The sequence below is a fragment of the Geotrypetes seraphini genome, chromosome 4 (genome assembly GCF_902459505.1).
Source record: "Geotrypetes seraphini chromosome 4, aGeoSer1.1, whole genome shotgun sequence".
Lineage (NCBI taxonomy): Eukaryota > Metazoa > Chordata > Amphibia > Gymnophiona > Dermophiidae > Geotrypetes > Geotrypetes seraphini.
Window position 1 is genome coordinate 187,646,829 of NC_047087.1, and position 11,134 is coordinate 187,657,962.

Sequence of the window (11,134 nt, forward strand, 5' to 3'; positions counted from 1 at the left end):
GGGTATGAGCTGTCCTTCATGGTGGGGGTGCGGGTGGGAGTGCGTGCGAGCGGTCCTTCGGGGTGGGGGTGTGAGCGGTCCTGCGGGGGGATGAATCGGACGTCGGGGGGGGGCCTCAGGCTTTCAGGGTGGGGACAGGACTTCAAGGGGGAGAGGAGAGTCGGGGTGGGCAAAAGGAGAGTCGGGGTGGCCAGAGGAGAGACGGGGCGGGCGAAAGGAGAGTCGGGCGGCGACGGGAGAGTCGGGCAGCATACGCGGTATACAAAATTTTTTTACATATATTTTGGTTTCCCGCGCGCTATACCCGTGTGCGCGTTTTACACGGGTGCGCGTTATCTACGTGAAAATACGGTATTCTGTGGACTGGCATCAGTCCATGGACCAGCAGTTGAAGAACACTGGGCTAAGTTGTGGGCCAGACCCCGCCCATCTCTACCCAATCTCCACCCCAGACACTGCCCCCATAATAGTACTAATTGCACCTTGCACATCCCGTGCCTCATCTGGAAGCCTTCTCTCTGACGTTGTAACGTCAGAGAGAAGGCTTCCTGTTCAGGCGCAGGATGCCCGTAGGAGCCACTCCCTTGGCTTTGTGCACTGAATCAGTTAGGAAGAGGGAGCTGGCTCAAAGATAATGCCACATTGATCACACCGTTGACCGGTGGTTGAAGAACACTGTTTTGGGCCTGATGCACGTGCTGGCCCTGAGGACGGCAGGAAATTTCTGTGGACTGGCAATGGTCCATGGACCAGTGGTTGAAGAACACTGGTTTAGAGCACATATTAGCGAAACTACAAAAAAGCATTTTAAAGAAGTGAAGACTCATCTAGCTGTAATTCCTAACCAGTTGCAACCTCTCAATGTTTCTATTAACAAACCATTTAAAGTCTTTATGAGAGAAGAGTGGAACAAATGGATAGCTGCTGGTAATAATCTGACACCTACTAGACGAATGAAGAGGCCCACTATCACTCAACAGGGCCGCCATCAGAAATTTCTGGGCCCCTTACTGAGCAATCCTATTGGGCCCCCCACGCATCCCTTCCCCCCCCCACCCCGACGCTCCCCCCTTCTTCCATGGGCCGAATACACACATACTTTTCTGCTAATGCTCCACCTAAGCCAGTCCCTTAAAATCTTCTCACGTCCATTGGGTGATTTGGCATAGAGGAGATATTCATAAAAAGAACGTCCGTCAAGATCTTTACTCATAGACTGTGCCATTTGCTTTAAATCATCTTCCATCATTAATCCAAATTGCACAATTCTTTCTCTGTCTTTGTCCTGAATGGCATCTGGCCACATTGCTGGATCCTTCCAGTCAATAAATTTATGAGCAGGCGCGGAGAACGCATTTTTAAACAAATGTAGTTTATCCTTGTACTCCTTATGTAATTTTAATCATCTATGGATATGTTTGTATGTTTATTGTTCAAATGGTTTTATTTATTTCCCCAAATTTATTTTTGTTATACGCATTGAAAATATTTGATATTGCGTTTAAATCAAAATCTCAATAAACTTGAAACTTGAAACGAGTGCCCGTGAGATTGTGGGAGGGTTAAATACTCAAAACTTAGAAGAATAACAATTTACTTAAAGTTTTTGCTACGCCAGCTTTCTGGTATCTTTACATACAGTGGCGTACGTAGCATATGTAACACCCGGGGCCCATCATTTTTTGGCACCCCCCCCCCATCTGTAAGAAAAACATGATTTTTAGTAACAAACCACATGTCACACATGAGTACCTAGGAAAAGGCAGCATCTTACATATTGCAGTGAGCAGTACATCAATACACCCATTGTAAAACTAAACAAGCCAGACCAGCACAGATCAATCCTACACCATCAATCCTAACAGAAAACCATGTCTTTCGAACACACAGAACACAGAAAACACCTTCGCCTAGTATGGAATATGTCATCACAAACTAACCCCTCACTCTTTTACAAAACTGTAGTGTGGATTTTAGCCACAGTGGTAACAGCCCTGACGCTCATAGAATTCTGAGCATCAGAACTGCTACCACCACGGCTGGTGCTAAAAAACGCTCCACAGTTTTGTAAAAGGGGGGATAAAATAGAAATACACAGTTTCAATGCTCTAGCTCAGAGGTGCCCAAACTTTTTGAGCTTGTGAGCTACTTTAAAATGACCAAGTCAAAATGATCTACCAACAATAAAATTAAAAAACACAAAGCACACTATACGCTGAGAAAATGTTAATTATCATTCCTATTCTGAGTTTTTTTCAAAGAGGTCAAGGCAGATGACTTTATGCATTGTCACCTCAGTAACAACCATACAAAAATAGACAAATATACCCTCCATCCTTTTTATTAAACCACAATAGCAGTTTTTAGCGCAGGGAGCTGCGCTGAATGCCCAGCGCTGCTCTTGACGCTCATAGGCTCCCTGCGCTAAAAACCACTATTGTGGTTTAGTAAAAGAGGACCATATTGTAAAATATAGACAGCAGATATAAATTCAGAACTGTGCATAGTAAGTGAAGGGAAGTTTTCATCTCTGGGAATTTACCCAGTTAACTATTAAGTTATTTGGGCAAATTCCTTTGAAAACTGTGGTAATACTGCCTCCACTTTGCTAAATTTAAAATAAAATCATTTTTCCTACCTTGTCTGGTGATTTCATGAGTCTCTGGTTGCACTTTCTTCTTCTGACTGTGCATCCAATCTTTCTTCCCTTCTTTCAGCCTGTATGCTTCCTCTCCTCCACACCTCATTCCCTCCCCCAACTTTTTCTTCCTCTCTTCATGCCCCCTTTCTTTTTTTCTGTTTCTCTTCTTTCTTTCTTTTTCCCTGCCTGCCCCCTTTCTTTCTTTCTTTCTTTCTCCCTGCCGTTCCCCAAGCCACTGCCACTGCCATCGGGGAACAGGACCCAACAATGGATAACAGGCCCCGACGCCAACGCCGACACATGCTCTCCCTGCGTTGGGCCGATCAGTCTTCCTCTCCCCGACGTCAATTCTGCCGTCGGAGAGGAAGTTCCGCCCAGCCAGGCAGCGATTGGCTGGCCCGAACTTCCTCTCCGACTGCAGAATTGACGTCGGGGAGAGGAAGACTGATAGGTCCGATAGATTAGATCGCCAAGACAAAGTGAGTCCTGGGTTATCGATTCACTTTGCCTTGGCGAGCTACTGGCGCCCCTGCCTTAGAACACTGCCTAGGACCCTGGGGGAGCCCGGGCCCCCTGTCAGCTCCGGGCCCCTGAATGCAGGACTGGTAGTACTGCCCTGATGGCGGCCCTGTCACTCAAGTTTGTGAATGAGTTAAAACATCATGGCACTCAGTGAAGAATTAAACGGTTGCACGGTCATTCAAAAAATGTGGCATTAGCAATGCCTTAGATGGAACTGAAGATAGTATCGTATATGAAGATAGCGAAGAAAGTGATATCATTGATTGTGAGCAACTGAGCTTCTTAAATTCTGACACTAGTGATGATGAGTTCTTGGGGTTTCCAGAAAACTAGAAGAGTGCTTGAACCTTAAAGTCTCTCCTTATTTGTTAATGACAGTGATGATGGTTCTTAATACTGCTGTTGACTTTACATGGTTGAAATATTGTTCTGTTATATTTTATTAAATATATTAGTACACCATTTGGCTTAGAATATTTTTTTACTTGTTTTCCTCCTCTAAATCTAGGGTGTGTCTTATGGTCAGGTGCATCTTATGGAGCGAAAAATACGGTACTTTGAACAGAATCGTCTCCAGAACCGATCTTTGAGGCACTCCACTACTCATCTTTCCTTTCTCTGTGTGAATTCCATTAACCACCACCTTCTGACATTGTCAACCAGTTTAATCCAGTTTACTACTTTGAGTCCTAACTTCAGCCTGTCAGATTTGTTCAACAGCCTCCTATGAGGAACATGCCAAAGGATTTGCTGAAATCTAAGTAAATTACATCTAGCACACATCTTCGATCCAGTTCTCTAGTCCCCACTGGTGCAATATTTGACTAGTAAACTTTGAAATAACACTTTTAAGTCTTTTTTCAACAATCAGTCTTAAAATATTGCAATCTTTTCAAACAAAAATATTTTTTTCTGTTTGACTCCTGTATATTTCCTACCCCAAAGAGTGCTTTAAGAATTTGATTAGTGACTAAAATCTTTAACCAGTTTTTGAGCACCATTTATAAAATTCCTTCCTCTTTGTGTACATTACCATCTATAACAAAGGATCAGGGGGAGGGAGGGAGCTGATGCAACTTCACCAGAGCAACACTTTGAAGACGTTCTTCCTTGATGCTCACAAGTGCCCCCACTTTCTGTCCATTTACTGCTGACAGTTGTTGCTCTTTAACTTTCTTAAATATCTGATGGGCCAGTGCTCAGAACGCTGTGCTATAGGGTACAGCACCAAAAACTTAGCTCCTTAATGCTCAGTGCTAATGGAATGCACACTGTGAGACCAAAAATAAGAAGGAGGAACGTACCTGGCGCTTAAAAAAAGAGTTTTGCAGTAAGTACAGCTCCTGTGCACATGCCCAGGTAGACCAGAAGTGAAGCACACATCTGTATGTGCCATCGCTCCACAAATATAAGCCCTCAAAGGACAGTATCTGCATAAAGTGGAATGCCATTTAAATGGACTAACCTCGGCAGAGGGTAGTCTGGATAATCAAAAATCTGGATGATTGGACATTAATATTTTTTATTTTGTTTTCAATATTTGTTTTAAAAAAAAAAAATACTGTCAGCATACCACACCTACCCCCTGACAAGAAAAGGCAGTATTCCCCCCTCTTACCCTGAACAGGCACCACCAACCCCTGGGTCCTGGACCCAGAGGAAAGACCCCAGGCCTACCTTGTTTCCCTGGTGGTCTAGCGGCATGTGCTGGGACAGGAGCGATTCCTACTCGCTCCTGCCCATGCTCTTTCAGTGACAAAAATAGCTGCCAAGACTTCAAGTGCAGTCTTGCGAGGACCCCAGCATGCCGCTAGACCACCAGGGAAACAAGGTAGGCCTGGGAGGGGGGTTGATGGTGTCTGTCCGGGGGGCATGCTGACAGTGGGGGAAAGTTTCCCAGTTCGGGGGGGAGGGCCGCACTGGGCTGACGGCAGCGGCGGCAGAAGCAGAGAAGGAACACTAGTGGGAGGGAGAGTGATAGGAATGGCTGATGTGCAGAGGCCGATGATGGCGGTTGTCCGGTTGAAACGGCTAAAGTACTAGGGATGATGACATTGATGATCGATGGAAATGAAATTAAGTCCTTCCTATCTTTTAATCCATTGTGCATATTATATCTTTTTCTTTTTTATCTATTTGTTTAGTTTTCATTTAAATTTCCTCAGAATTCTATTGTTTAACGGTTTCTCATTCCATTCTATTCATATTCCTTCCTTTACCTTGTTTTCCTCACTTCTAATGTTTATTTTTCTTTTTACATTTCTATATTTTATTTAATTCTTAAAATTATATTTTTATCTAATTTAGTTGTGGGTTTTTTTTTCCATTACATTATTATTTTAGATTGTACATTTTGCTTTAAAAGTATGGTATTGAGAGTTCAATGTATTCTTGTTAGGATGCTTCATATCTCATTTTTTTCCTCTATCTTTATTTACCTCTCTATTATTTACTAATTTGTTTGTTCTCAGGTACTTTAGTTAGATTGTGAGCCTTCGGGACAGTAAGGGAATTTTAAAGTACCTATCTTATCTTATTGCATCCTTAATGTATATTTTCTGTAAACCGCTTCGAACCTAACGGATTAGCGGTATATAAGAAATAAAATTACATTACATTACTTCGGGGAGGAGGGGGAACTCAAATATAAACTGAGATCCCCTGAAGCAATCCAGATAATTGGACATCTGGATAATCTGCGTTCTACTGTACTTATGAACTCTAGTCATGCCTAAATTATGGATTCAGTGTTCTTACATATAGCAACTATAATATATGCAAGTTTGCATAGAGAATTTGGACTTGAGATGCAGAGATCTACCTAAGACCTCAGAAAATTCCTGAGCTTCAGAGATGAACATTCAGCACATGCATTATTCTTTTACATGGTGCTCTATTTTATAGAAATTTGTTCTTTTACATAATTTATTGCATTCTTTTTGAAATTTATAAATTGGAAGCCATCCAGATAAGCAGGGAAATCAGACTGTATGTATGCATAGCATTCCCCTCATCTCATTAGATAATCCTTTACCTATGATATAATCCTGTGTGATAAATCTTTTCCAGAGGCTCTGAGTAAGAGACCATTCTTTTTCCTATGAGCCTGTAAAATTAATCTAAGACTATTAGAATAGGATACACTATAAGAGATACACTTTAAGTCTCCTTAAAGCAGATCTGTTAACATGGTGATGGACAGTATTTAGTGAATGTGTGTGAGATTCACTAGAGGGCTGGAATGAGTTCAGATGTGAAAATTATTGTGTGCAATTGTCTAGTAGAGTTTTGTTTTGATGGTTGCCTTTTTATTCCCTTTGTCCTCAGGGAACGGAGAGCTAAGTAACAAGGAGTTCATCGCCATCATGAAACAGCGACTCATGAGAGGCTTGGAGAAGCCCAAGGACATGGGATTCACTCGCCTTATGAGGGCTATGTGGAAGTGTGCTCAGGAGACAGCATGGGATTTTGCCATGCCCAAATAGCTGTGGTATCCCAGTCAGGACAAATCGAGCAAGTGTGATGAAACATACATAAAGAAAATAGCTAAAATTGCTGTATTGTGTGGACTTGAAATCAAATCTCATTACACAGACATGCAAAGAAATGCTGGGAAGAAAGAGAGATTATCTCTGGGAACCTCTAGGTCAGATCCAACACTCCACAAAAATGAAGTCTCATCTGTGAGAGTGTGTCTTCATGATTTAATAATTTTTTGAAAAGAAACTGAAGTACTTTTGCTCATATTAATGTCCATTTATTCAGTAAATTGAAAGAATAGCATCATCGTTTCACTATTTTATCTTCATATGTGAATATTGTGGAATATGCTGCTTGCATGCTATACAGAATGTCAAGTTTGGGTCACGGTAGTCAGATGTGTTTGTAAAGGTCCATTTTTTTAAGTTCTTTTATCATATTCATTTCTCAGAATTACTTTAATTTTATTTTTTTATTGTTGGAGTTTTACTGATTTTCAGCCAAGAAGATACTGCTGTGCAATAACTACTTGCAGTTTCCTCGATACATACAGCAATGTCCTGTCAACAGCAGCAGCAGAATCTGCATCATGAATTTTGATTCTTCAGCTTTGTGCATACTTCCTGGCAGACCAGAATTGCCTCTATCTCCTCTTGCTATTAGACCTTATTGGTGGAAGCAAAATTTGTACTTGATTAAAGTAACTGTCATTGTTAATACCCTCCCCCCACAATTTCTAAGTACAGTTATTCATAGTTGGTTTTATTAGAAGCTCAAATGAAAGAGGCAAGCGAGATGTCTAAATCAACCAACAGTTACATTTATTCTCATAAAATGCTTACAAATCTTGCATATAAAGTTCCAGTAATGTTATTTGGCTATAAAACAATTCAGTGGGACCTTATCCCATTGAATTGTTTTCAAGCCAAGTAACATTACTGGGATTTTATTTGCAAGATTTGTATGTATTTTATGAGAATAAATGTAACTGTTGGTTGATTTAGACATCTCACTTGCCTCTTTCATTTGTTACCTATATGTTGAGGCAAGTTTTCTTCTTTTATTTATTAGAAGTTCTTCATTTCCCCCATGACAGGTTTGAGAAGCTTCTCCAAAAGTTGACCATTTCTGTGCCTCCTACTTCCAGCCATGTTCTAAGCAGACATTGACTTACTGTAACTCCTCCTCTTAATTTGCTGAAGGGAGAACAGTGACTAAGGAGATCATATGGGTAGGTGGAGGGAGCCAGTTCAATAATTTGCCTCCTTTACTTCCCCTGAATATGTTCTATTTCAAAGCTTATTAGACTTCTCTACAGCAGCTTTCCTTCCTTTTTCCCTATTCCTGGGACAAAAATGCTTACCTAGTCACTGTAGGGACAAAGGACTCAAACCAAGAGGCCAGTCTGTTTTTTTTATCAGCCCTCTTTTATAGTGATATCTTTTATTTAAAATTTTGATATAAACATTGATTAAACTTCCAGAAAATTATCAAAAATATACAACTGATGATATATTAATCATTAATTAGCTACAGACTCTTGGTAGCGAGAGAAAGAATATCCCATATCTAAAATGAATGGTGTTATCCTTTTCCTAAATGATTTTTAGGCCTTCTGGAAGAGGAGTTTACTATTCTTTGTCTTTCTGTGTTACTTTTCAAAATTATCCTGAGCACAAAGATTTGGAGGTAAGAGGGTATTGTAGATTTCTGCAGATGACAGTGTGGAAGAGCCCATCTGATACTCTGAGTCACACACAAGGGACCTGGTTGCCTTCCTTCAGGAAAGCATGTAACTACCCCACTTTCACTTTCCATTGCAGTTAGTTGATCTTGGGATGGGTCTTCGATAACCAATAAAATCATTTTATAATAATTCTGTGATGGACTTAACTTTGTTAAAATCATCTTACCGTCTGACTGCAGTTTGCTGCTGATACTAAGCTGCTGGAGCCAAACTCTGTAAAATGGTACATGAATAGTATCTACACAAGAGCATCCTGAGTGCATAGTATTTGAGCTGTTTGTATTGAGCACCTCATGGTCATCGGTTGTCTTTGTGCGGCATGAATCTAAGATCAAATGTTAGGTCTAAATCTTGAGCCAAGGATGGTTCTCTCTTGGTGTTTTGGCTGAGGAGCTGAACATTCATAAGAGTTAAGTCCTGCTAAATGACATGAAAATATTTAGACCCTAGCCAAAGAAGAATAAATCTTCCATTAAAATGCAGTGGAATATTGCATAGGAATTGGCTAAACTAGTGATTTTTTTTTTCAGCTACAGTCGCATGAGACTATGATCATATAATAAAATTATCTGAAAAGTGATGTCACTCACCTGTAACAAGTATTATCCTTGGACAAGGAGGCAGCATATTCTCACATGTGGGTGACATCATCCACAGAACCCAGTATGGACAGTGGCAAAAATGGATCATTTAACAATTATTCCCTGTGTTTGTGAAGAGCTCTTCGGGAACAAAGTCAAGGATGCCACCCAAAGACTTAAACTTCTGGTCCGCTGCGCAAGCTCACATTAAGAGCACTATTGTTTTTGTCCAGAAGAGAAAGGATTATGATTAATGTTTTCATATTGAATTTCTCTCAATTCTTTTTTTTAATGTACAAATTGAGATTGTATATGTCCAAGAAAACACTCAGGGTTCCTGTTTTCTTTGGAATAAAACCTCAAATCTTCTGGGACGATGGTACCTCCTTCACTGTTTTGTACAGCAAAGCTGTGATCTCTTCTAAAATGTCCTGGTCTTTTGGTGAAATGTTGATGGTTGTCATATATCCTGAATTTTTTGGGAGAAGTTTAATTTGTAACCCTGGTATATTATGCTGAGTACCCAGTGATCCGTAGTGACCATTTGCCTTCCACTAGAACAGTGTCTCACAAACTTTTTCGAGGCAGGTCACACTAAACCTAGACATCCGGAGGTGCGCTGGCATGATGACATCATTCACATGCGCAAAGACCCTTCAAACAGGCCGTGAGCCGAGAGAAGGGCCTGCGCTGTAGAAAAGGGCCAGCAGAGAGAAGAGGTGCCGGTGTCAGGAGATTGCTTACAGGACGTACCTCTCTTCGCGAGAGGCACATCCTGTAGACCAGGGGTAGGGAACTCTGGTCCTCGAGAGCCGTATTCCAGTCGGGTTTTCAGGATTTCCGCAATGAATATGCATTGAAAGCAGTGCATGCAAATAGATCTCATGCATATTCATTGGGGAAATCCTGAAAACCTGACTGGAATACGGCTCTCGAGGACCAGAGTTCCCTACCCCTGCTGTAGACAGTTATCTGTCGCCAGCACCTCTCCTCTTCCTCAGTGTACTGCGGCACACCTGAAATCTCAGGAAGCACACTGGTGTGCCGCGATACACTGCACTAGAGGATAGTCAAAAATTAAGTATGGTGTTTGCAGTAGGAGCCAGTATAAATGACTGTTGCTTGCACTTCTTTGGACATTACACTCTCAATAGAGAAATAGATTTGACCCAGGGCACAAGGCAGGGCGAGAGAAATGGTAGACTGTGGGAAAGAAAAAGAAATATTAGATATGGCAGTGGAAGGAATGTACAGAGATGGACGATGGATGGTAAGCACGGAGAAAGAAAAAAACATCAAATGGGTAGGAGACCTTGGCGAGCGAGTTAACAGAAGACAAACAGAAACCAAAGCCTGGGACCAACATGATTTGAATAATAAAATGACCAGAAAACAAAAGGTAAAAAATTATTTTATTTTCTGTTTTGTGATTACAATATGTCAGATTTGAAAGGTGTATCCTGCCAGAGCTGGTGTTAAACAGTGAGCGTGAGCTAGGACCTAATAGGTCTTTCTTTATTTTGTTTACACCACAGTGGCGGAATATTGTTGGAGAAGTTGTAACCCTATGTAATGTTATATTGTAATACTGTGAATGTTAAACTGTAACCCATTCTGAGCTCTCTGGGGAGGATAGGATATAAAAATGAATAAAATTACCAAAAATATTTTTTTAATAAGGGGGTGTTTAAAAAATGATCGGCCCCCCTGGTGAGATATACCCTAGGTCCACCACTGTGTGTAAGAACTTTGCGCACCCATAGTGGTGGGATGCTGACAGAAATTAAAGTTATTTGAAAGGCTTTGCTGTCAGCGATAATGACACTGGGAGGTTACATCTACATTTTTCCTCCTTAGTAGGATTTTTTTTTTTTTTTTAAGTTTCAGTTAAGGGGAGAGAGGAGGGCTGTGACTGTTAGAACTGCAGATTGAAAAGACTGATTGCTAATAGGCTGACAGGGCAGACCAGGGAATCCCTGCACAGCCTCAGAAGAAACCTAAAAAGGTTTTTATGCTGAAGGAGGGTTCTGCCACCAAGCAAGGACTAGATATTCAAAACCTCTTTAAAAATTTTTCAATAACTGTATGTGGAAGCCTCAGTCCCACCACTCCGCCGCTTTACCGTTTGCACCTGCGGGGAGAATTACGTGGTAACCTTCATCA

The 11,134-nt window shown here is 41.2% G+C and overlaps 1 protein-coding gene across 3 annotated transcripts in view; it reads left to right on the forward strand.

Annotated features, from left to right (window-relative positions):
• Positions 1 to 7,367, forward strand: part of MICU1 (mitochondrial calcium uptake 1) — a 376,908-nt gene extending 369,541 nt beyond the window's left edge. For all 3 annotated transcript variants that reach the window (XM_033940604.1, XM_033940607.1, XM_033940605.1), the window contains exon 12: positions 6,491 to 7,367. In XM_033940604.1, the coding sequence (XP_033796495.1) occupies positions 6,491 to 6,648 (158 nt within the window). In that variant the 3' untranslated portion in view covers positions 6,649 to 7,367. The remainder of the gene's footprint in view (positions 1 to 6,490) is intronic.
• The last annotated feature ends 3,767 nt before the right edge of the window (positions 7,368 to 11,134 follow it).